The sequence below is a fragment of the Eumetopias jubatus genome, unplaced genomic scaffold, assembly GCF_037043125.1.
Source record: "Eumetopias jubatus isolate StellerSeaLion01/CBP00866 unplaced genomic scaffold, mEumJub1_p1.0 scaffold_6, whole genome shotgun sequence".
NCBI lineage: Eukaryota > Metazoa > Chordata > Mammalia > Carnivora > Otariidae > Eumetopias > Eumetopias jubatus.
In genome coordinates this window covers 74,790,493-74,818,193 of record NW_028274812.1, presented here as the reverse complement: position 1 = coordinate 74,818,193, position 27,701 = coordinate 74,790,493, and the positions used below count along the sequence as shown (strand labels likewise).

The 27,701-nt window shown below is 38.4% G+C and overlaps 1 protein-coding gene across 1 annotated transcript in view; it reads right to left on the bottom strand.

The window, feature by feature from the left end:
• The window catches only part of ME1 (malic enzyme 1), a 191,307-nt gene that overhangs the window by 101,101 nt on the left and 62,505 nt on the right, over nt 1–27,701 (bottom strand). The window contains exons 4-5 of the mRNA XM_028108075.2: nt 8,949–9,024; nt 6,190–6,351 (exon numbers count right to left, since the gene is read on the bottom strand). Of these exons, the coding sequence (XP_027963876.1) occupies nt 6,190–6,351; nt 8,949–9,024 (238 nt within the window). The remainder of the gene's footprint in view (nt 1–6,189; nt 6,352–8,948; nt 9,025–27,701) is intronic.

Sequence of the window (27,701 nt, the reverse complement as noted above, 5' to 3'; positions counted from 1 at the left end):
GGTTGCTGGAGTGGTGGGGGGTGGGAGGGATGGGGTGGCTGGGTGATAGACACTGGGGAGGGTATGTGCTATGGTGAGTGCTGTGAATTGTGAAAGACTGATGAATCACAGACCTGTACCTCTGAAACAAATAATACATTATATGTTTAAAAAAAAGAAGATAGTAGGAAGGGAGAAATGAAGGGTGGGAATTAGTGGAGGAGACAAACCATGAGAGACTATGGACTCTGAGAAACAAACTGAGGGTTCTAGAGGGGAGGAGGGTGGGGGAATGGGTTAGCCTGGTGATGGGTATTTAAAAAGGGCATGTACTGCATGGAGCACTGGGTATTATACGCAAACAATGAATCATGGAACACTACATCAAAAACTAATGATGTAATGTATGGTGATTAACATAACAATATTTTTTTTTAAAAAGATAAATAAATAAATAAAAGAAAGTCATGTTTTGGATCATTTCTATCTCTTTTAAGCAACAGAAAAGTTAATTTAGAATCTAAATGCCTTCTATTCTTCCTGATATGTAAGTGCTTTATTGTTAATAGAATACAGTTGACATGTGTGTCCCAAAAGTGAATAAAATTATGAGAAAGTTAAGGAAAAGACAAAAACATATTCTGCTTTATAAATCCAACATATCTCTATTAGTTTTTGGGAAAGACAAGGCAGATGTGTACTTTAAAAAAAAAAAAATCATTCTTCTAATGAACTAAATCAAATGTATTATTTCTTTGCTTAGAAATTTTGAACACCATTTAACATTAGCAGAATAAACTACTTTTGCTATTGCAAATGACACAATTTTTGTAAATTAGTTATTACAAAGACCTAGGAAAGCTTTTGATTTTTTAATATTTACTTTGTAAGCAATCACCTTACTGAGGGCTCTAATTTGGTCATGATAATTTTTACTTGATTTTCTTGGATTTCATCAATAAACTTATTACCTATAAATAATGATAACTGGGTCTTTCCAGTCAGTCAACTACCCCATTTGTTTTTCTTGTCTTATTGCAAAGGCTAGCACTTTCTGAACAATCAAAGAGAATAGTGATAACAAGTGTCTTTTTTTTTTAAAGATTTTATTTAGTTATCTGAGAGAGAGAACATGAGAGGGGGAGGGTCAGAGGCAAAAGCAGACTCCCTGCTGAGCAGGGAACCCGATGTGGGACTCGATCCTGGGAATCCAGGATCATGACCTGAGCCGAAGGCAGTCGCTTAACCAACTGAACCACCCAGGTGCCCCAACAAGTGTCTTGATAATTCTTTAAAATAATGCCTCTAGGGGCGCCTAGGTGGTGTAGTCGGTTAAACATCCGACTCTTGGTTTCGGCTCAGGTCACGATCTCAGGGTTGTGGGACCAAGCCCGGTTTCAGGTTCTGCACTCAGCATGGAGTCTGCTTAAAGATTCTCTCTCCCTCTTGCTCTGCCCCTCCCCCCACCCCGCATGCGTATTCTCGCTCTCTCTCAAATAAATTTTTTAAAAACAATAAAAGAATGCCTCCATCACCATTAATTATGATGTTGCTAATGGTTTGAGTAGTGTTTGATATTAAAAGTATGCTGCAAGATTCAGTTTGCCAGTATTTTATGAAGGATTTTTGCTTCCACATCTATATTCATATAAGCTAGCATTTCCTAAGTGCTTACAAAATGCCAACCACAATCATACACACTGTAAGAGCATAAAATTTTGACAACTCTGTAAGGTAGGTACTCATTTTACATGAGGAAACTAAGGCACAGAAGAGCTAAGTAACTTTTTCAAGATTGCACACCTATAATGTGGTAAAGGTAGGAACATGGGTAAACATGAGACAAATTAGCAGTTTCTTATTATGTGCTATTTTTTTTTTACCAGGTTTGGATATCAAGCTTATGTTCTTTTCATAAAATGAAATGTGAAGCTGTGAATTTTAATATGCTCTGGAACATTTTATAGAGTACAGGAGCTACATTTCCTTGAAAGTTTGAATGATCAAATTCATAATCTTATATGAGTTTAAAACTGAATTCTAAAATTTAGACCTATTTTCCCTTTTGTGTTTTTGTCTCTTATATTTCTGTCTAATGCTTGCATAAATCTGGTGACCTGTTTCACGAGCATTCAACCATTTTGGATAGAGCCTGATCATTTTACCTAACAGCCTAGGAGCCTCAACTAATTGTCACAAGGTGGAGGCTAGCCATGCCAGAAAAACTAACCATGTGACCCAGGGTGAGGGGTTTTGGTTCAAATGTAATCAGTCAGACTGGTACCTGAGTTCACATGTGCAATCAATCAATCATGCCTGGGTCATGAAGCCCCAATAGAAACTCTGAACAGTGGGGTTACATATCAACCCCACACGTTAACACCACAGGGTAACTTGCCCCTGACTCCACCGAGAGGAAAATAGAAGCCTCACACTTGGAACCCTCTAAGACTCTCCCCTATGCCTCTCTTCCTTTTGCTGATTTTAATCTGTACCCTGTCCCTATAATGCACCATAATTGTGATTATAATAGCTTTCACTGAGATCTGTGAGTCCTTTTAGTGAATTATCAAGCCTGAGAATCAGCTTTGGGGAATGTCCCCGCCAAACTTGCAGTTGGTGTCAGAAGTAAAGACAGATGTGGGGACTTTGTAGTCTGGCTAACTCCACATACAACTAAGTTATCTTTTTAAAAGGAACAAATAATTTACTCTTTTTAAAATAGGAACTCTAGCTGATCATATATTAATATACATTTTCACCATTACTAAATATGATTTATAGAAAAATGGGAGTTATAGGCAGATAACGTAATATAGAGACTAACAATATATTGTAACTGGCAGAGAAATGGTTTGCTGACTGTCCCTAATGGTTTGCCAAATGTCCTTATCTAAGCATTTAATATATTTTGAAACTAGTTACACATGTATCTCCTTTTCTAGCTTCATAACATCTTGCTGGCAAGATCTTAAATTATTAACTCTCTTATTACCTAGGTTTTGCTTAGGCCTTAACAGATAGTAGGTGCTCAATATTTGTCTAATTCAAGTGAATCTATATAATGGAATTTGAAGTTTTGGAAAGGTCTCTCAGGCTAAAAAGATATTCTCAGTGACCTGTCGAAGAGTTAAAATTCTACTACTCATTTTTTCCCTAATATCTCCAAAAGTCCACTAGCAATAAGTAAAAAATCTCTAGAAATGACACATAGTATTTTAATAACAGATTCATTTAAATTATCAGATTATTTTATAATTTAGTAACTTGAAAATGTTTCAAATGTAATAAGCACCAGGCCATGTTTAATGAGAGAAGGGCAAAAGAAAGCAAGATCTACACCAAAGTAAAGTAAGAAATTTGATGAAGGATCAGGGGATATGGATTCTGTAGGCTGAGGGGGTAGGACACTGGACAGAAATAGAATAACATAAAAGCAGTGGATGCCAAAAGAGGAAAGCAATACTAGGAATACTAGCAGATAATGTGAGAAAACTCATGACAACTGGCCAATTTGACAATTTTAAGACCTATTTTCATGAAATAAAGTATTTCTTGTGACTAAAACAACGATCAGTGCAAGAGTCCTAGTGTTATGGTGTAATCATTAGTGCATAAATTTATGTCCACATTACACTGACAACATCTCAGTAAAAAACCCAAGTTTAGGGGTGCCTGGCTGGCTTAGTCAGTGGAGCATGTGACTCTTGATCTCAGTGTTGTGGGTTGGAACGCCACACTGGGTGTGGAGATTACTTTAAAAAATAATAAAATCTTTAAAAAACAAAACAAAAACCCCAATTTAAAACTGAATTCTTACATTTTTGCATGCCTTTCTCATCACTCCTCACTCCTCTTCATCTCCCCCTAAATTCTTAAGATGTTCTACAGATTTTGTAATTTTAAACATTTTATTTATTTACTTATTTGAGAGAGAGAGACAGAGAGAGTGCACAAGCAAGAGAACACAAGTGGGGAGAGTGGCAGAGGGAGAGGGAGGAGCAGACTCCCCACTAGCGGGGAGCCCAATGCGGGGCTTGATCTGGGACTCCAGGATCATGACCTGAGCCAAAGGCAGATGCTTAAGTGACTGAGCCACCCAGGCCCCCCCAGATTTTGTAATTTTAAGCTTTACTTGATGTCACTGCAATTTACCACAGAAGAATGTTTTTTAAATATATGAAAAAATAAAGAGGAAATCTTAATGTTCAATGTATATACATAATTTTTGGATGATTGTTCCAAGAGGTCAGCTTTGATAATTTCTAAGTCATTTCTATTAGTACTGAAAAAGAAAATATTGGATAAGCAGTGTGCTTTTATCAAAATGTTTCCTTTATAAAGGTTAAATGAGCACTCACATATATAGGAAGTTAAGTATTATAACTTTCTCTATTAATGAATATCAAAACTGTTCAAGTTAATACTATACTATTAATGGGTCAATTGCTTTGAAGGGAACAAAAGACTATAAAAACTACATATTCTACCTTTAATTTCTGTATCTATCACCATAACTGAACCTAAATATTAGCAATAAAGGATGAGCAAAAATATGTACTGATAGACAACTTTAAGATTCTAAAATACTGATGCAGGAATGAGAAACAAAAAATTCCAAATCATCAGGGGCACCTGGATGGCTTAGTTGGTGAGGCATCCAACTCTTGATTTGGGCTCAGGTCAGGATCCCAGGGTCCTGGGATTGAGTCCTGTGTCCAGCTGCCCACTCAGCAGGGAGTCTGCTTGTCTCCCTCTCCCTTTGCCCCTCCCCCAGTACTCTCTCTTAAATAAATAAATAAACCTTTAAAAATATATAAAAAATAAAGAATACATCAGATAAAGGGCTAGTATCCAAAATCTATAAAGAACTTATCAAACTCAACACCCAAAGAACAAATGATCCAATCAAGAAATGGGCAGAAGACAGGAACAGACATTTTTCCAAAGAAGACATCCAAATGGCCAACAGACACATGAAAAAGTACTCAACATCACTCAGCATCAGAGAAATCCAAATCAAAACCTCAATGAGATACCACCTCATACCAGACAGAATGGCTAAAATTAACAAGTCAGGAAACAACAGACGTTGGCGGGGATGTGGAGAAAGGGGAACCCTCCTACACTGTGGGTGGGAAGGCACGTTGGTGCAGCCACTCTGGAAAACAGTATGGAGGTTCCTCAAAAAGTTGAAAACAGAACTGCCCTAAGACCCAGCAATTGCACTACTGTGTATTTACTCCAAAGATAAAAATGTAGTGATCCAAAGGGGCACGTGCACTCCAATGCTTATAGCAGCAATGTCCACAATAGCCAAACTGTGGAAAGAGCCTAGATGTCCATCAACAGATGAATGGATAAAGATGCGCCCATCAAAAAAATGAAATCTTGCCATTTGCAATGACGTGGATAGAACTAGAGGGTGTTATGCTAAGCAAAATAAGTCAATCAGAGAAAGACAATTATATGATCTCACTGATACGAGGAATTTGAGATACAAGGCAGAGGATCATATGGGAAAGGAGGGAAAAATGAAACAAGACAAAACCAGAGAGAGAGACAAACCATAAGAGACTCTTAATCTCAGGAAACAAACTGAGGGTTGCTGGAGTGGTGAGGGGTGGGAGAGATGGGGTGGCTGGGTGATGGACATTGGGGAGGGTATGTACTATGGTGAGCGCTGTGAATTGTGTAAGACTGATGAATCACAGACTTGTACCCCTGAAACAAATAATACATTATATGTTAATAAAAAATAATTTAAAACTTAAATTAAAAATAAAAATAAATTCCAAATCATCTACCACAGGTTTAAAACAGACTTTTAGAACAAGATTTCATAGTGATTAAACTTAGTAAGTCCTTTGCAATTAGTTCCTACATAGTACCAAAATAGTAATTTTGAAAAGAAACTGTGATCTCCCAAAGTAAAACATACACTCTATAGACTAATGGTGTGAATGTTCATCAAAGAATAAAGCACTAAGCATGCTGGTAAAAGATCGATCACATTATAGAGAAGGGGAAGAAAAAAGGAAAAGAGAAAAGAATAAGCTTCTTGTAATAGTTGGGGGATGAGTTTGAGGAGGGAGGAAGAACCAGACAGAAAAGAATGAATGTCATGAAGTTCTGGAAAAAAGCTAATAATACAAGAGCTGGTGCTATATTTTAAGGTGTACAGCTGTCTTACAGACCTAAATTGTTTACCTCATTTTCTGTTCCCACATCCAGAGTAACAGGCAGACATTCCTGAGGATTCATCCCTCCGCAGGCTGTATACAGCGCCAGCTTACCGACAGGGATGCCCATTCCATTACAGCCAAGGTCTCCCAAGCCAAGAATACGCTCTCCATCAGTCACCACAATAGCCTAGAAGAGAAAGAAAAAGTACCTACTAATATATGTTTACAAATCTAGGGGCACAGTTCCTTGTCTCTGGCTTCTGAAGTTAATACTTATGTGATGGAATATTAAGCTGTCAAAAAATATAAATTGAATACACATCTAAGAGATTTCATATGATCTTAAGGGTGGATGATTGGAGAGAAGAAATAAAGTGGATATACATTTTTAAACGATTTTTAAAAAATACAGATATATGATTACTTTGGTCAGTGAAGAAAGAGACAGTATGCACGTAAAGATTCAGATGCCTTTGGGGCAAGTGGGAAGAGCACAGGGAAACAGGAGCTCAAAGTGGGAACTAAAGTGAAACCAGTCCCATCCACTTTGAGCACAATTTTGGGAGTGCCCTTATTAAATAATGCATAATTGTTGAGTAGCCCCCAAATGCTCTGATGTTTAGTTTATGCATCTTGGCACCATCCTCCTATTTTCACAGCAATGTTGATCCATCCTCTTTAACTCCTACAACCACTGGATATTTTTCTACCATTTCTGAAATATACAGAGTACATACAGTCTGCTACTTCTCTTACCTGATAATCTTCCACTAGGCTTAATGAATTTTGTTTAGTTTCTTTCCAATCACCCTGAATATCTATAAGCCATCCATTTTAATCATGAGGAGACTTTATTTCTATTTTATTTGATATCTGTACAAAATTAACGCATCTACCATCCTTGTTCTGTGATTCATGGCCATCACACGAATTTAAGCAAAACCAATCTTGTGAAACACAATTTATTAGATTTTCTCTAAATTCCTACACTCATTGTTTCCATGGAGCCTTGGGAAAATGTCAGTCATTTGACCTTAAACAGATGAATTAAATCTTCTGTTTCTTATTTGTAAAACAGGAATAATAAAGGTACTTTTCAGAAGAGCTGCACAAAAATAGGAACCAACTCTTTTGTTCACTACTGTGCACCAACACCATGCACATCATGTGGCACATAGTAAACAATGAATAAACATTAGTTAATTGAATAAATCTGTGATTCAATAAAATGAGAACATGATATACAAAGTACTTACCCTACATAGTACCTGGTACATCGCAAATTCTCAACAAATTGTAGCTATCAAGACTACTATTACCATCAAGAGCATTATGCAGAGTCATGGTATTTTAGAAGGGGAATTTAGAGTATATTCAGTCCATCTCTCTTATTTTATAGATTCGGAAACTGAAGATCAGAGAACTGAAATCATCTGCCTAAGGTGGTTGACCTGGTTAATATCAAAGAATGGGAAACTGGGTACGTTAACTCCTAGTACAATGTTTTTCCACTATACCATAGAGTAGAACATATTTTAAAATATACTTTTGAGATCTTTTCAATTTTCTGTTCACCTATATTATGCAGCTCTTAAAGAACTGCTTTAAAAATATACACATTTGAGAAGTGGGTGAAAATTATTTTTGCATACTCCATAAAGCTGATCTTTGTCAAATTTTCCATGTCTAATTGCAAAGTGTCAATAGGTTATGCTGTTTTGAAAAAAGGAGCCAGGGAAGAGACAAGTACATCTCACTTTCCTTCGACAAGGAAGGCCGTAGAGAACATGCTTAAGAGCAAGGGCTCTGCAGCCTGCTTTCAGTTCCCATCACCACCAGGCACTACTGTATAGCCTGCCCCTCCTTCCTTTCCTCACTGAATTATCATGATAATTACAAGAGTCAATCCAGGTAGTGCCCCACACAGAAGGCTACTAAATGTTGGATACTATCCTTATTTTATTTTCATTAGATCACTCAGAGAGGGGAGTCAGATGAACTACTGAAGGTCATAATGATAAAGGAAGTGAATTAATGGATTGTTTTTTTTTGTCTGCCTGTTCCTCTTAGTGGATGATCAAACACAACAAATGTGAAAAGGGACTTTGCTTAAAGAAATTCAGAGGCAACTTCAACATTTATTCAACATTTATCATCAATGGGTCAAGAAATACTAAGAAAGCAGACAGAAATAATAGGGATACTGAGTCTCTAAACGGTACCAAAATAAAATTAATCCAGTATGCAAAAATCAAAGAGATATAAAGTAGGTGACATTCACTAGAAAAGACAGTGAATGCTGATGTGAAGAACAAAGGCAAAAAGGAAATGTAGATAAAATTAAATGTCCTCATAACCTGCAGCCCATTGACAAATATTTGAGGCAGGCAGAGTATTACATTTCCTCAGGAACTCCCAATCTTAATGTTAATGCCTTGCTAGAAGAAAAAACAACCTTAGCCTGACAATAGCCAGGACTCCAGGATCCTGTGAGTCTTTGTTAGCATATGAAAATCCTTTGGGAAACTTCCCTTGTCTTTACCTCCCCCAACTCTGTAGTATACAATCAATTGTTCCTCACAATCCCAGGTCAGTCCTTTCTGCTCACAGGTCCTGTCCCCAGGCTTTTAGCACCAGAACCATCTTAAGAATTCTTTCTTGGCCTTCGGCTCCAAACTCCAACATTTCCACATCAAATGCTATCTGATATCATGAAAATTATCAATATGTTATGGAATAGGAAAAAGAACAAATTTGCCATAGTGGAAAAATTAGATGACTTACCTTGATGACATCTTCTGGCCATGAATTAAGAACTGAAGCAATATGCCCTCGATCATGGATACTAATGAAGAGACCTCTGACAGAAAAAAAGGAGTTTTAATTTACTTCAGACTTGCCAAAGTATCATTAACTTTTAAAATTTTTTCAAATCAGTTTAATACACCTCCATTTTTATCAAACTAGTGAAAATTACTTCCTTAAATAAAAGCTAGAAATCTTATAAATAAGGGAGAAATTACTTTAAACAATGTACTGACATCCATAATAAAGGTAGATTCATTCTTACATTACATATTCCTAAATATTTTGTAATTAAAGAAGCATTCACTCTTTATATAGAGAATTTAAGTAGCATTATCAATTTGACTCATAGATTCATTTAGTTTTTTATTAAATAATATCTGTAAAACCACCTAGAAAAACATGAAGCCGGTATAAACAGGCATTTTCAGTATATAATCCACTTACTACATATTCCACAGTGTGAAGATGAGAGCCTGTATTAGAAATGGCTTTAGTGAGTGACTAATGCTGAGCAGTCCTTTCATGTGAAACGTACTTGATTTTTTTTAAGTTCAAACATCCAAGTTATAATTCTTTGAGTTGCTGTTTGCAACTCTGTTTTTTAGACTCAACTGAAGTCTTTAACACCCGTCTCCCATTCCCTATGAAAGTCTAACAAGGAACTAAAAATTAAACTTAAAAATAAATTTTAATTTCTTAATCTCATTTAAGTTTACTTTAGTATTGTTAAATGTAACTCAAATACAGAGAACCACATACAACCAATGTACAGCTTAATGAAATTTTATAAGGCAACCACCCTTGTACATAACACCCATTTAAGCAGAGAGAGTCTTGTCAGTTTTCCAGAAGCCTTCCACCTTTCTCCCAATCAAAACCACTCCCTCTTCAGAGTAACAACTGTCCTGACTTTTATGGCATCATTTAATTTATAGTTCTATCATCCAAATGATAAGCCATCCCTAGACACTACAATTAGTCTTCTAAAGTTTCCCATAACCTGGATTTTGCTGATTACATTCCTAATGGTATAGATTAACAAATTAATCTTTCTTCCCTACTTCTTGAGAAATTGGTAATTGAATCTAAATACTTAATCTGATTCATATCCAATTTTTTATAAGACACTTCATGGTCTGGTGTTACCAGAAGACACATAGTACTATTACCAGCTAGGTCCCAAGACCTGACCTTTACTGCCCACCTGCTTGTATCCACCAATCTTTGTTCCACATTTTTCCTAAAGCTCATCTTTCCAGCTTCTCTCTTCAGCAAACAGAAAGCAAAACCACCCCTTGAGCCATAACAACTGTCCTGGCAAGACCTCCAGCCGGCCCAGACCAGCCAGACTTGTTTAAACTTAACCCCTGACTTGGGTCTACACATATGGACCATGGAGTGAGCTCTAAAATGATCAACAACTACCTTTACCCCATTAAAATACTAAAATCTCTACCCCAGGAGGAGCCTCAGCTCCATTTACATAATATGTGTATAGCCATGTTCCCTTAATGACACATGTGAGACCTTATGCCTGCCTCTACTTACGAAAACAAGGTTTCCCTATCTAAATATTGACGCCACCCCTAAATAAAAGGAATCCATCCAGGGGAGGAGCAAGGTGGTGGAGGAATAGGAGACCTAAATTTCGTCTGGTCCCAGGAATTCAGCTGGATAGGGAGGAAACCATTGTGAACACCTACAAACTAAACAGGAGATCAAAGAAAAGAATAGCAGCAACTCTCTGAACAGAAAAGCGACCACTTTCTGGAAGGTAGGAGGTGCAGAGAAGTGAATCTGAGGTGATATTCACGAAGATAGATGGCGGGGGAGGGGTCCTCCATTAGCCGCTACTAGCAAGTGATAGAGCAGTGGAGCACAAAATCGGAACTTTTAGAAGTCGGCTCCGCTGAGGGATGTCGTCGCTCCAGTGGCTAAGCGGGGGGGTGGAACACTCACGGGACAGTGTGGTCTCAGGACCCTGGGGGTCACAGAAAGACTGGGGGGTGCCTGAGTGTGGGAGAGCTCCGAGGGATCGGAACGCGGAAGCCGGCTGCAGAGACGGAGCCGAGGAGTGGGCTCTCAGCTCGGGGTTGCTGTAAACCGTGATCTGCGGCACAGGCGGGCCACTGCTCTTCCAGCAGGGACCCAACAAGCGGCAGATCCGGGGAGACTCCCCTTCCTCCCCTGGGGAGGAGCGGTGCAGGAGCGCACCGCAGGGATCTGCTGGGTTTGGAGACTCCACACTGGGTCGTGTGCCAGAGATAGAAATGCTCAGTCACAGGCCAGGTGAGCACGGAGAGCGGCCAGAGACCGGGAGATAGGAGTGATTGACTGCTTTTCTCTGGGTGCTCACTGAGGAGTGGGGCCCCGAGTTCTCGGCTCCTCCGGCGGAGATTGGGAGGCTGCCATTTCACTCTCATCCTCCAAAGTGGTATGGAAACCTTGCAGGGAACAAAAGCTCCCCAGAGCAAACCCGAGCAGATTACTTAGCCAGGACTGGCAAGGACAGGGCAATTCCGCCTCCAGCAAAGACATTTGGGTACCATGGCAACAGGCCCCTCCCCCAGAAGATCAGCACCAACAGCCAGCCAAGACCAAGTTTACCCATCAATGAGTAAGGCAGAACTCCAGCGCTAGGGGAATACTGCACATAGAATTCATGGCTTTTTTCCCATGATTCTTTAGTCTTTCAAAGTTAATTTTTTTTAACTTTCTTTTTTTTGTTGTTAAAATTTTTCCTTTTCCTTTTTTCAACAAACATCTTATCAATCCCTTTTTTTAAAAAATCTTATTTTTCATTTTTAGAGTCATATTCTATCCCTTCTTAGTAGTTAACCTTATTTTTGGTGTGTCTATATATATATAAGTTGTTCTCTCTTTAAAATTTTGGGATACATTTTCTTCTAACAGACCAAAATATACCCTAAATCTCTAGAGTATGGCTTTGTTCTACTCTCCTGCCTGATCACATTCTCTCCCTTTTTTTCTTTTTAAATCCTCTTCTTTCTTTTTTCAAACAGCTTATTTTATACATTCCTTCTTTAAAATCTTTTATAATTTTCATCTTTACATTCATATTCCATCCCTTCATCGTATTAACCCTTATTTTTGTACATATATAGGTTTTACTTTCTTTAAAATTTTGGGAGGCACTTTCTTCTAACAGACCAAAATACGCCCCAAATCTAGTGTTTGGCACTAATTTATGCACCAGCCTGATCATATTTGATCATATTCAGTTTTCCTTTTTTGTTGTTGTTATTGTTTGTTTTTATCTTTTTCTTTCTTTTTTCTTTCTTTCCTTTCTTTTCCCTCGGTTTCAGGTCTCTTCTGACTTGTTTAGTGTATATTTTCTGGGGACGTTGTTACCCTGTTAGCATTTTGTTCTCTCATTCATTTATTCTCCTTTGGACAAAATGACAAGATTGAAAAATTCACCTCAAAAAAAAAAAACAAGAGGCAGGACCGACTGCCAGGGACTTAATCAATATGGACATTAGTAAGATGTCGGAACTAGAATTCAGAATGATGATTTTAAACATACTAGCTAGGCTTGGAAAAAGCATGGAAGATATTAGAAAAACCCTTTCTGGAGAAATAAAAGAATTAAAATCTAACCACGTCGAAATCAAAAGGGCTATTAATGAGGGGCAATCAAAAATAGAGGCTCTAACTGCTAGGATAAATGAGGCAGAAGAGAGAATTAGTGATATAGAAGACCAAATGATGGAAAATAAAGAAGCTGAGAAAAAGAGAGATAAACAACTGCTAGATCATGAGGGCAGAATTCAAGAGATAAATGATACCATAAGATGAAACAATATTAGAATAATTGAGATCTCAGAAGAAGAAGAAAGAAAGAGGGGGCAGAAGGTATACTGGAGCAAATTATAGCAGAGAACTTCCCTAATTTGGGAAAGGAAACAGGCATCAAAATCCAGGAGGCACAGAGAACCCCTCTCAAAATCAATAAAAATAGGTCAACACCCCAACATCTAATAGTAAAACTTATGAGTCTCAGATACAAAGAGAAAATCCTAAAAGCAGCTTGGGAGAAGAGATCTGTAACTTACACCGGTAGAAATATTAGATTGGCAACAAACCTATCCACAGAGACCTGGCAGGCCAGGAAGGACTGGCATGATATAGTCAGAGCACTAAATGAGAAAAATATGCAGCCAAGAATACTATACACAGCTAGGCTGTCACTTAAAATAGAAGGAGAGATAAAAAGCTTCCAGGACAAACAAAAACTAAAGGAATTTGTAAACACGAAACCAGCCCTACAAGAAACACTGAAAGGGGTCCTCTAAGCAAAGAGAGATCCTAAAAGTAACATAGACCAGAAAGGAACACAGACAATATACAGTGACAGTCACCTTACAGGCAATACAATGGCATTAAATTCATATCTTTCAATATTTACCCTGACTGCAAATGGGCTAAAGGCCCTAATCAAAAGACACAGGGTATCAGATTGGATAAAAAAACAAGACCCATTGATATGCTGTCTGCAAGAGACTCATTTTAGACCAAAAGACACCCCCAGATTGAAAGTGAGGGGGTGGAAAACCATTTACCATGCTAATGGACACCAAAAGAAAGCTGGGGTAGCAATCCTTATATCAGACAAATTAGATTTTAAACCAAAGGCTATAATAAGACATGAGGAAGGACACTATATCCTACTTAAAAGGTCTATCCAACAAGAAGTTCTTAACAGTTGTAAATATCTATGCCTCTAACATGGGAGCAGCCAATTATATAAGACAATTAATAACAAAAGCAAAGAAACATATCGACAACAATACAATAATAGAGGGGGATTTTACCACCCCCCCTCACTGAAATGTACAGATCATCTAAGCAAAAGACCAACAAGGAAATAAAGACTTTAAATGACACACTGGATCAAATGGACTTCACAAATATATTCAGAACATTCCATCCCAAAGCAATGAATACACATTCTTCTCTAGTGCCCATGGAACATTCTCCAGAATAGGGCACATCCTAGGTCACAAATCAGGTCTCAACCAGTACCAAAAGATTGGGATCATTCCCTGCATATTTTCAGACCACAGTGCTTTGATACTAGAACTCAGTCAAAGAGGAAAGTCTGAAAGAACTCCAATACATGGAGGCTAAAGAGCATCCTACTAAAGAATGAATGGGTCTACCAGGAAATTAAAGAAGAACTAAAAAAATTCATGGAAACAAATGAAAATGAAAACACAACTGTTCAAAATCTTTGGGATGCAGCAAAGGCGGTCCTAAGAGGAAAGTATATAGCAAGACAAGCCTTTCTCAAGAAACAAGAAAGGTCTCAAATACACAACCTAACCCTACACCTAAAGGAGCTGGAGAAAGAACAGCAAATAAAGCCAAAACCCAGCAGGAGAGAGAAATAATAAAGATCAGAGCAGAAATCAATGAAATAGAAACCAAAAGAACAGTAGAACAGATCAACGAAACTAGGAGCTGGTTCTTTGAAAGAATTAATAAGATTGATAAACCCCTGGCCAGACTTATCAAAAAGAAAAGAGAAAGGATCCAAATAAATAAAATCATGAATGAAAGAGGAGAGATCACAACCAACACCAAGGAAGTACAAACAATTATAAGAATATATTATGAGCAACCATATGCCAACAAATTAGACAATCTGGAAGAAATAGATGCATTCCTAGAGACGTATAAACTACCAAAGTGAACCAGAAAGAAATACAAAACATGAACAGACCCATAACCAGTAAGGAAATTGAAACAGTAATCAAAAATCTCCCAAAAAACAAGAGCCCACGGCCAGATGGCTTCCCAGGGGAATTCTACCAAACATTTAAAGAAGAATTAATACCTATTCTTCTGAAACTGTTCCAAAAAATAGAAATGGAAGGAAAACTTCCAAACTCGTTTTATGAGGCCAGCATTACCTTGATCCCAAAACCAGACAAAGACCCCACCAAAAAGGAGAATTACAGACCAATATCCTTGATGAACACGGATGCAAAAATTCTCACCAAAATACTAGCCAATAGGATCCAACAGTATGATGTGTTGGTGAAAGGATTGTTAACCACGACCAAGTGGGGATTTGTTCCTGGGCTGCAAGGCTGGTTCAACATCCGCAAATCAATCAATGTGCTACAATACATTAATAAAAGAAAGAACAAGAACCATATGATCCTCTCAATAGATGCAGAAAAAGCATTTGACAAAGTACAACATCCTTTCTTGATCAAAACTCTTCAAAGAATAGGGATAGAGGGTACATACCTCAATATCATAAAGCCATCTATGAAAAACCCACAGCAAGTATCATTCTCAATGGGGAAAAACTGAGAGCTTTCCCCCTAAGGTAACGAACATGGCAGGGATGTCCACTATCACCACTGCTATTCAACATAGTATTAGAAGTCCTAGCCACAGCAATCAGACAACAAAAAGAAATAAAAGGCATCCAAATCGGCAAAGAAGTCAAACTCTCACTTTTTTCAGATGATATGATACTTTATGTGGAAAACCCAAAAGACTCCACCCCAAAACTGCTAGAAGTCATACAGGAATTCAGTAAAGTGGCAGGATATAAAATCAATGCACAGAAATCAGTGGCATTCCTATACACCAACAACAAGACAGAAGAAAGAGAAATTAAGGAGTCGATCCCATTTACAATTGCACCCAAAGCCATAAGATACCTAGGAATAAATCTAACCAAAGAGGCAAAGGATCTGTACTCAGAAAACTATAAAATACTCATGAAAGAAATTGAGGAAGACACAAAGAAATGAAAAAACGTTTCATGCTCATGGACTGGAAGAACAAATATTGTGAAAATGTCAATGCTACCTAGACTAATCTACACATTCAGTGCAATCCCTATCAAAACACCATCAACTTTTTTCAAAGAAATGGAACAAATAATCCTAAAATTTGTATGGAACCAGAAAAGACCCTGAACAGCCAGAGGAATGTTGAAAAAGAAAAGCAAAGCTGGTGACATCACAATCCCGCACTTCCAGGTCTATTACAAAGCTGTCATCATCAAGACAGTATGATACTGGCAGAAAAACAGACACATAGATCAATGGAACAGAATAGAAAGCCCAGAAATGGACCCTCAACTCTACGGTCAACTCATCTTTGACAAAGCCCGAAAGAATGTCCAATGGAAAAAAGGCAGTCTCTTCAACAAATGGTGTTGGGAAAATTGGACAGCCACATGCAGAAGAATGAAACTGGACCATTTCCTTACACCACACACAAAAGTAGACTCAAAATGGTTGAAAGACCTAAATGTGAGACAGGAGTCCATCAAAATGCTAAAGGAGAACACAGGCAGCAACCTCTTCGACCTCAGCCGCAGCAACTTCTTCCTAGAAACATCGCCAAGGCAAGGGAAGCAAGGGCGAAAATGAACTACTGGGACTTCATTAAGATAAAAATCTTTTGCATGGCAAAAGAAACAGTCAACAAAACCAAAAGACAACCGACAGAATGGGAGAAGATATTTGCAAATGACATATCAGATAAAGGGCTAGTATCCAAAATCTATAAAGACCTTATCAAACTCAACACCCAAAGAACAAATAATCCAATCAAGAAATGGGCAGAAGACATGAACAGACATTTTTCCAAAGAGGACATCCAAATGGCCAACAGACATATGAAAAAGTGCTCAACATTGCTCGGCATCAGGGAAATCCAAATCAAAACCACAATGAGATATCACCTCACACCAGTGAGAATGGCTAAAATTAACAAGTCAGGAAACGACAGACGTTGGCGGGGATGTGGAGAAAGGGGAACCCTCCTATACTGTTGGTGGGAATGCACGCTGGTGCAGCCACTCTAGAAAACAGTATGGAGGTTCCTCACAAAGTTGAAAATAGAACTACCATACAATCCAGCAATTCCACTACTAGTTATTTACCCCAAAGATACAAATGTAGGGATCCAAAGGGGTATGTGCGCTCCGATGTTTATAGCAGCAATGTCCACAATAGCCAAACTGTGGAAAGAGCCAAGATGTCCATCGACAGATGAATGGATAAGGAAGATGTGGTATATATATATATATATACACACACAATGGAATATTATGCAGCCATCAAAAGGAATGACGTCTTGCCATTTGCAACGACGTGGATAGAACTGGAGAGTATTATGCTGAGCAAAATAAGTCAATCAGAGAAAGACATGTATCATTTGACCTCACTGATATGAGGAATTCTTAATCTCAGGAAATAAACTGAGGGTTGCTGGAGTGGTGGGGGGTGGGAGGGATGGGGTGGGTGGGTGATAGACAGTGGGGAAGGTATGTGCTATGGTGAGCGCTGTGAATTGTGTAAGACTGTTGAATCACAGAACTGTGCCTCTGAAACAAATAATACATTATATGTTAAAAAAATTTAAAAAAAAAGATAGCAGGAAGGGAAGAATGAAGAGGGGTAATGGAGGAGGAGACAAACCATGAGAGACTATGGACTCTGAGAAATAAACTGAGAGTTCTAGAGGGGAGGGGGGAAGGGGGACGGGGTTAGCCTGGTGATGGGTATTAAGGAGGGCACGTACTGCATGGAGCACTGGGTGTTATATGCAAATAATGAATCATGGAACACTACATCAAAAACTAATGATGTAATGTATGGTGATTAACATAACATAATTAAAAAGAAAAAAAGGAATCCATCCACCCTTGCTCAGGGGAGTCATGGTTCTGGAAGCTATTCCTGGTGATCTCTTTATTTGCCCAAAATAAAGTACTTTGTCTGACAACTCAACGGGGTGCAGTTTCTGACTCACCAAGGAACGAACTCACATTCGTTCATTTACAGTATCTTGTCCTTTATTTGATTTTAATGCTGCCGATGCTTAATATCTAAACTCATTAATTCATTAGGGGTTACAAAAGGGAATATTCTAATTCCATCAATCGTTCCTCATTTATTTGCTGAAACTATTATTTAAGGAGAAAGTTCACCATAACTATTGTTTGGTTACTCAATGATAAAGCTGATACAAATGCTGGATTCTTTCTCTTTGCCGGTTTTTGAAATAAAGAGCTCCCTTGCAGGGCACCCCGGGTAGCTCAGTAGGTTACGCATCCCACTCTTGACTTCGGCTCAGGTCATGATCTCAAGGTGGTGAGACTGAGCCCTGAACTGTGCTCCACACTCAGCAGGGAGTCTGCTTGAGATTCTCTCTCTCCATTCCCCTCTGCCCCTCCCCCTGCTCACGTGCTCTCTCTCTCTCTAAAATAAATCTTAAAAAAAAGGAGCTCATTTGCTAGAATCCTTCAAGAACCTCCACTAAAGTGTGTGTGTGTGTGTGTGTGCGCGTGCGCGCGCGCACGTGCACACGCGTGTATTGTATATGTGTTATGTGTGTCTATGTTTTGGATCAATATGAACTCATGGATTTAAACATATTTGATGTGTTTTAATCCACTGCAGTTATTTTCTTTATTGAATTCAAACTGTCCCATACTTAGCCAGTGTAAGACTCTTCATGTTGGCCTCGGAATCCTTTTGACATGACTACAGTTTTTTGGTTTGCCCAATGCAGGGCTTGAATTCATGACCCTGAGATCAAGACCTGAGCTGAGATGAAGAGTCAGACGCTTAACCAACTGAGCCACTGGGGCACTCTATGATGATAGTTTTTGACAGCTTCCTTGTTCTCTGTTATGACAAAGTGTTCCTGGTTGTCTCGAAAATGTCTGCCTCAGGCCTGAAATGAGCCATTTCTCTAAGAAGTCCTAGTTTGTTTTAGTAGAAAATGGTATTTCAAGACCACAATATAGGTAATAGGCATCCCACCTGCTAATGGTTGGTGAAAGTACTGTTACGGAAAAATTACAAAGCAATGTTAAGATTCACTTCCTATTTATGGCCAGAAATCTCAAATTGGCTCTCCTTTTTTTTTTTTTTAAGTTTATTTATTTAAGTAATCTCTACACCCAACATGGGGCTTGAGCTCAGGATATCAAGAGCTGGACACGTTTCCAACTAAGCCAGTCATGCACCCCCACATTGGTATTCTTCTTTTGCAAAGTTTACCACTATGATTTCGTAGCAACTTAAGACTTAGTAGTCTCTGAGAAACCATTTCACACTTTCTCATTTCTCCTCACCTCCTACACCCATCTCCCTCTCACGCTCTGTTTGTAATCCATTTTGAGTTGATTTTTATGAGAGATATAAAGTCTGCCTAGATTCACCTTTTTGTATGTGGGTGTCCGGTTGTTCCAGCACCATTTACTGAAAAGACTACCTTTTCTCCATTGTGTTGCCTCTGCATTTCTGCCTTCCCTCATATTAATGGAAGAAATTCCCTATTTTCAAGGCCATTGTCTCACATGTGCTCTAGATTCTATTCCAGGTCAGCTTTTCAAAGGCTTCACTCCTACAATTACCCATCTCTCTGCTACAACGTCACTTTCTCTACTGGATTATTCTTATTGGCATAACAACCTGCCCTGATATTATCCATCTTTTATAAAAACTGGATTTTGTCCCCTACTCTTCTCTCTTCATAGCAAAACCCCTCAAAGACTTATGTTTTCTTATTGTGTCTATTTTCTTACCTCCCGTTCTCTCTTCAATCTCTTAATAAGGCTTTTCTCCTTCACTGCTCTACAGAAACAACTCTTTCCAAAGTCAGTGATGACTCATATCTGCTAAAGGCAAAGGTCAACTCTCATCTTCCTTCACTTCTCAACTGTGTTTGACATGGCTTCAAATATCATGTTCATGATGACGACTCTCAAATTTCTATCTTCAACCTCGACCACTTCCTTGAGTCTCAAACTATAAATTTAGCCAACTAGTTAACTCCTCTCATCATTCAGGCCCAAACTCATAGCTTGGTTCTTTAGACAGATCTTTTCTGATAACAACTATTAAAGTACCTTCACCTTAACATTTTGATCATCTTCACAATATTAAGAACCCCCAATGCCTGTAACTGTGCTGGTACATAGTTTGTGTCCAACAATATGTGCTGACTTCAGTACTGAAAAAATAAGGCTTCTATAAATTTTTTTAAATGTACAGAAAACATGAAATAAACCCAGACTTACATTGACTTAAGTAACCAAAAATTTCATTATGATAGTAAGTGCTACAGGCAGATTACTAATGACTTTCTGACTCAACAAAAATATTAATTTACCAAGTTGGCACTAAATTATATCTTTTCCTGGGTTTTCTTATATGAATTTATTTAGTTTCTCCAAAATGATAATAATACGTATAAGTTACATATTTTTTTGGATCCCTGTCATATCCAACTATGCAACCAATAAGAACTCAATAAATTATTCTAAAATTAAAATGAAATGTATTTGGACTTTTTGAAGAAGGCAGTTTTGTTGAATTATCTAAAATGTTCTTGGCAATATACCATTAAATAATATTTCTTGGGAAACTGTTAGTTAGCCAAGGTTTTTCAAGCATCACTAGTCTCAGGAAATAGTATCATTTTCTTTTTTAATGAGGGGGACAATGAATGATATTAAAATTTACATCAGTTAAATATAAGAGCCATTTGGTCACCTGTAATCTCTTGCACTGAGCAGAGATTTGTGGCTAATGTGCTTATTCTTTTTTTTTTTTTTTTTTTAGAGAGAGAGAGATAGTGGGAGAGGGGCAGAGGCAAAATGAGAGAAAGAGAATCATAAGCAGGCTCCATGCCCATCAGCTCAATCTCACAACCCTGAGATCATGACCTGAGCCAAAATCAATAGTCGGACACTTAACTGACTGAGCCACCCAGGTGCCACTAAAGTGCTTACTCTTACAGAGAGCTCACTAAATGAAGGATCTGTAATGTCCCACTGAAGTCAAGCATTTTGAGAGAATAATTTGTAAAACTTTATGGAATGTGATCTGAAGGGGTATGTGCACCCCAATGTTTATAGCAGCAATGTCCACAATAGCCAAACTATGGAAAGAGCCAAGATGTCCATTGACAGATGAATGGATAAAGAAGATGTGGTATATATATATACAATGGAACATTATGCAGCCATAAAAAAAAAAAAAACGAAATATTGCCATTTGCAATGACGTGGATGGAACTAGAGGGTATTATGCTAAGCGAAATAAGTCAATCAGAGAAAGACATGTATCATATGGCCTCACTGATATGAGGAATTCTTAATCTCAGGAAACAAACTGAGTGTTGCTGGAGTGGTGGAGGGAGGGATGGGGTGGCTGGGTGATAGACATTGGGGAGGGTATGTGCTATGGTGAGCGCTGTGAATTGTGTGAGACTGATGAATCACAGATCTGTACCTCTGAAACAAATAATACATTATATGTTAAAAAAAAAAAGAAGATAGTAGGAAGGGAAAAATGAAGGGGGGGAAATCAGAGGGGGAGGCGAACCATGAGAGACGATGGACTCTGAGAAACAAACTGAGGGTTCTAGAGGGGAGGGGGACGGGGGGATGGGTTAGCCCGGTGATGGGTATTAAAGAGGGCACGTACTGCATGGAGCACTGGGTGTTATGCACAAACAATGAATCATGGAACACTACATCAAAAACTAATGATGTAATATATGGTGATTAACATAATAAAATAAAAAAAAAAACTTCATGGACTGTCTCCTTGATCAGAAACCTAATGAGATACCCAAAAGTCAGCAGGACAGGACTCATACTTGCTGGTATAGAGCTGAATATGAAACAGTAATCCTCAACATATACACAGAGTTACAGTTATAAGATGAAAACTTCAGACCAGATTATTTATCAATGATATTTTTAAATGAATGGAATTTCAATAAACACTTTTCTCCATCCATGTTCTTGTTAGTCAATTTGTTTAGAATATTTAATTTTTATTCAAAGTATTTTAAACATGCCAATTAAAAATACTCATGCTTTTGTGTCTATTTCATGTCAGAACTAAGATAATTTTAAAATATGAATCATTTTCTCATGTACATAGTTCAAACTTTTCTCATAACCTCTAACATTGTATACATTGCACTCTCAAAACAGATTTGTAAGATGAGATAATATTACTTCTTCATGGTGTCTCAGATAACATCCCTAATGAAGTTTATTTCATATCAAAATAGAATTAATTTTCTACCATGCAACTATTATAACTAGACTTATATTTTCTTCTGGAAATTAGTTCATGACCCTGCTCCTGACCCAGTGAAGGAGGCAACCACTCTACAATTTTCTAAGAATCCTCTCTTCCATACAGAAGCTCATTTTACGATCTTTTGAAATAAGAAAATTAGACCCCGTATTTTTCACAAAATGTAAGTATGCATTAGTGACTCCTGGGAGTCAGCTCAAAGTTGAGTTATATCAGCAAATCTGAGCTGTTGGGGAAAGAAGTGCTTAAAAAAAAAAAAAAAAAGCTAAGTTAAGGTAATATTTAGGTCTAATCAGGAGATACTTTGGATAAACATGCAGAGTTAGGAGGCATATGCCTAACAGTTGAAAGGAGTAGACTAGGTTGCCAAAGGAGAAAGAAGCAAAGGCCAAGGGGAAAACATTACAAACTAGTACCCATATAAAAGAATAGGATGATTTGAAGAGTCCTAAAAAGAAGGAAGGAAGGGAGGGAAAGGGAGGGGGGATGGAGGAAAGGAAGAAAGAAAGAGAAAAAGAGAGAGAGAGAAAGAGAGAAACAAAACAATCTAAGAGGACAACCAGTGTTTCTAAAGCCAAAAGAAGTCAAGGAAGGAAGGACAGTGTTAAGAAGGCATGATCAATATTATCTTCCTGCAGTAAATGCTTAGAATTCTTCTTCTTCTAAGTGTGTGTCTATGTGTGTGTGTGTGTGTATTTTTTTTTTTTTTTTTGAGAAAGAGAGAAAAAGAGAACAGATGCAAGCGGGGGGAGGGGCAAAGAGGGACAGAGAGAATCTTAAGCAGGCTCCATGCTCAGTGCAGAGCCCGATGCAGGGCTCGATCCACTACCCTGAGATCATGACCTGAGCTGAAATAAAAGTCAGACACTTAGACAACTGAGCCACCCAGGTGCCCCAAATTCTTCTAAGTATATTAAGAAGAATTGTTTTTTCCTGAACTATTTGAGAGTCAAGTAGCCAACATGATGTCTCATCACTACCAATTTAGGGCATTTCCTACAAACAAAACATTCTTTTACATAATTAGAATCAGAAAATTCATATTGATACATTACTAGCATCTGATGCTCAGACAGCATTCACATTACACCGTCTGTCTCGAAGATGTCCTGCGTAACAAAAGTCCAGCTCAAAATCCCATGTTGTGTTTAGTTGTCATGTTTACTTGGTCCTCTTCTATGTGGAATACTTCCTCAGTCTTTCCATGACCTTCATACTTTTAAAGTGACAAGTCAGTGTTTTATAGAATGTACCTCAATTTGGGTTTGTGTGGTATTTCCTCAGGACTAGATTCAGATTATGCATCTGCTGTAGGAATCTCACAGAAGTGATGCCACTTCCTCTCATTGCACCCTATTAGGTGGTAGTGTTCCTGGTTTGTCCCGTTACTGGTGAAGTTCACTGTGATCACTTGATTAAGGTGGTGTCTTCCAGGCTTCTTCACGGCAAAGTTCCTCTTTTTTCCCTTTGTAATTACCAAGCATTTTATGGGATGATGCTTCAAACCTCCCTGTTTCTCTGTCCAACTTTCAATTTATTCATGTATTTATTCATATCAGTGTGGCCTCCTATTTATTATTTTATTCAATCCATTTTAATCCATAGCAAATATTTATTTGATGCTCAAAATGTCCCAGATGTGGCCAGTAGGAACCCCTTCAAGCTGGCTGCTGTGTCCTTTTGACACATCCCCCTCATTCTTTGAGCACTTGCTTACTTACTGGTACAAGATGTCCCAAACTCACCTTTAATTATCCCGGTGCAGCCCTGGAATCAGCAATTTCTCTAAGGAGCTCTAGTTCCTTTTGATGGAAATAGTATATAGATTTGAGTGTCAGGTGTGTTCATTGTTACTGGGTATTGCTGCTCCCAGGGCAACTCAATGGGCAGAAAAAGAATATATGTATATACATATATACATATACACACACATATATTTCTATAGCTACCCATCTTATCTATCTATACACTGAAAACCATATGTTCACACTAATACCCTCAATCCCAATTCAACACCAGAAGGTTCATTCTAGTGTTCTTCCTTCAGTTTTCACACTTTTAACAACTTTCTCCTATAGTGAGAAACCTAGTTCCCATTATGCTTAATATATTTACTTATTTGACCAATCCTCTTGCATGAAACCAATCTTGTCCCCTCCCCGGGGGGGAGGGACAGAGACACCCTGCTCACTTCACTAAGTCTCCAATCTCTGAAGCAGGCAGCCCTCCTACACAGATGTCCTCTCCATGCACTGGGGCTCTGACACCCAGCACTGGACCATCCTCCTACAAATTTCCTCCCCCTTCACCTTGCGAGGCTCTCACACCCTGAGTCAAGCCGTCCTTCTATGTGGGTGTTCTTAACCCTGCCCAAGCTCCAACACTCCTGGCCAGGTCCCCATCCTTTGCACTGAGGACTGAAGCACCATGAAGCAGAGGGAGGGTACAGCCAGACTGCTGCTGTCACCTCTAAGGAACACGAGAAAATGGCCCTGGCTGTGTAAAAAGAAGCTATAATTATTCTCTGCTGCTAGAAAAATACCAACCTCAAGCACATCTTTACAGATTAAGGAATTTTAGCTTGGAAATATTTCCATGTCCTCAGCTCATCATACTTGTGGAAATTATTTTCCTAATTTTTTTATCTTTCACTTTTGTTTAGTGTTGTTTCCTATTTATATACAGTGAAACAAGTGATTTGTCTCCTTCTAGATTTCTTACATTTCTTTTAAGCATACAGAGTCCTGCCTCATCAATTACTTTTCTATATACTCTGTGATACAAGGATCTAATATCCCACCTTATACTTTGCCAAGTATCATACTTCTGCTGTAACTACACTTTGACCTCGTTAACGTCTGTCTTTTGACATCTGCTTTTATTTTTTCCTCTTCAATTATCAGTCAGTCCTGACTGAATTTCCTTCTTTATTCAGCTAAATTTTATCCATTCTGCCAACTATTCTTAACTCCCTTGCCTTCCTCTCTTTCCATCACACCCTTTCTGAAAACCTCCAAATCTAAATCAATCCATTTGCCTTCTCTTTTCCTCAGGCCCTACTGGAGAATGATGCTTGAAAAAGCCATTCAGAGCGCCTGGGTGGCTCAGTTGGTTGAGTGTCTGCCTTCAGCTCAGGTCATCATCCCAGGGTCCTGGGATCGAGTCCCGCATTGGGCTCCCTGCTCTGCGGGGAACCTGCTTCTCCCTTTGCCTCTGCCTCTCTGTCTCTCATGAATAAATAATTTTTTTTAAAAAAAAAAGAAAAGCCCATTCAATCAGGTGTGTTTGATCCATTAAAATCTCATTGTCTCCCATCAATATAGATAAAAAGGATGTGGTATATATATAAAGTGGAGTATTATTCAGCCATAAAAAGAATGAAATCTTGTCATTTGCAATGACATGGATGGAGCTAAAGAGTATAATGCTAAGTGAAATAAGTCAGTCAGAGAAAGACAAATACCATATGATTTCACTCATATGTGGAATTTAAGAAGTAAAACAAATGAGCAAAGGGAAAAAATGAGAGAGACAAACCAAGAGACAGACTCTTAACTGTAGAGAACAAACTGAGGGTTACCAGAGGGGAGGTGGGTGGGGGGATGGGTGAATGAGTGATACTCACTCATAAGAGTATACTTATCACGGTAAGCACTGAGTAATGTAGAGAACTGTTGAATCACTATATTGTGCACCTGAAACTAATACAACACTGTATGTTAACTATACTGGAATTCTAAGATTAAAAAAAACAAAACAAAAAAAACCTCTCAGTCTCTCCAGCGTTAGCTAGGTCCTCACAACTCAACATGACTTTCTTAAGAATCTTCTACTGGCTATTCTTAGATTACCCATTAAATCTACTTCATATTTCCCCTTGCCCATTCCCACCCCTCTACACTATCATCAGATTAGCACCCTTTTTTCCTTAACTCATTAGGAAAGAAACTTCCAGCTCCTAGCTATCCACCAATAAACGTCCTTCCATTATTCATTGGTGAATAAATAGAGTGTCCCTATCATTGTCCTCTGGTCTAGTTTACCCTCATGCTATCACCCTCTGGCTACTCAGTCCTCTTCATTAAATGCTGGCATTCTCCAGGCTCAAAAAAGTTCTTTTTCACTCTACTGCACAGTTGAAGGCCTAGGGACTCTGCTTTGTTCCCGTCCTTGGAGTAATTTTCGAAGTCCCCTTTGCCTCAGCTCCAGCTGAATGTCTGATCTATCTCCCTTTTTGGTCCCATCCTTGCTTTTGGCATTTGATCAACTAAATCAGCCTGAGAACTATCTAGTTTCCAACTCTGGATGATCTTTTAGGGATTCTTTTAGGCATCTCTCCAATACCTCCAGTTCCTCTTCATGACCAGGCTAGCTCCTAGCTGCTTATCAGAGATAGTTCAAGTGTTACCTCCTCTTGGAACTATTTCCTGACCCACATTCAAGCTGAGTTGGAATCTCTCTGCAATCCCATAGAACCTCACTGTTTTTCTCTATTACAACATTTATCATATTTGTCATATAGTTTTTCACTTCATTATATGTCTATCCTACAAGATCATGAACTCTCAAAATCAGGAATTCTGCTTTTCTTACCAAAAGAAAAGAAGGAAATAGGGAGTTTGTAGAAAGAATATAGGTAAGGAGAAAAGAAGGTCATTCAGATGTGATTATGGTACTAGCTGACCCAATTTTGGGTAAAGCACTAGAGCAAAAGAAACCAAACAAACAAAAAACTGGAATGCAGAACACTCGGGAGCTATGTGGTCAATGTATATACTTTCGGGGGTCTTCTGAAAATGTCAAGACCAAGAAACAGATAGAAGAACTCCAAATTTAGGGGAAAAGTCCCTGGGAAAGTATAGCAATGCCCAGCTCTAGGACATGGAACACGCAGAGGCCAAGAGATGAGCAGTGTAAGATCTCTGTTAATACAGGAGCAACAGATCTTCATGAGAGCAAAGGACTTGAGAAATAATGAGAGAACCAGAGCTGCTAGGTCTAAGGAAGAATCATGAATTATAAGATCATGCTAGCTTTAAAGTGGTTCAGGCTTCAGTCGTGCTTACTCAGAAATAAAACTATGATAAAACAAAGGCTATCCATGGAGAGGGACTCAGGAGAAGGTGTGGGGGGCAATGGATGGTGACATCCTTGGGACTGAATGAATACCAATTCTATTATAGAAGTAAAGAAACTTTTTAATTAAGGCCAAAAGAGAAAGGTAGATTTCCCATTTCCTCTAGTCCCCTACATCCAAAAGCAAGCATCTTATTTTTTATCATCACATAACATCCTAATATTACTAAAATGAGTGATATTTTTCTTGGTGTAACTAGTTGAGTTTGCTCTGCAATGATAATCCTGTGAATTTGTTTTTATTGTAGACAATGCTTAAAGTTCTATTTCTAGTCTTAATCCTCCTGAGGAGGGAAAATCAGTGTGGTGGACAGATTTCTAAGATGGGCCCCAAGATCCCCCAGCTGCTGGAGTTCATATCCCCAGTACTGCACACACGATGGATTTTACTCTAAGTTACATTAGAGGAAGGAATAAGCTCTTTCTCAAGTCAAAGCCTGGCAGTTATTAAATCAAAGTCCTATATATT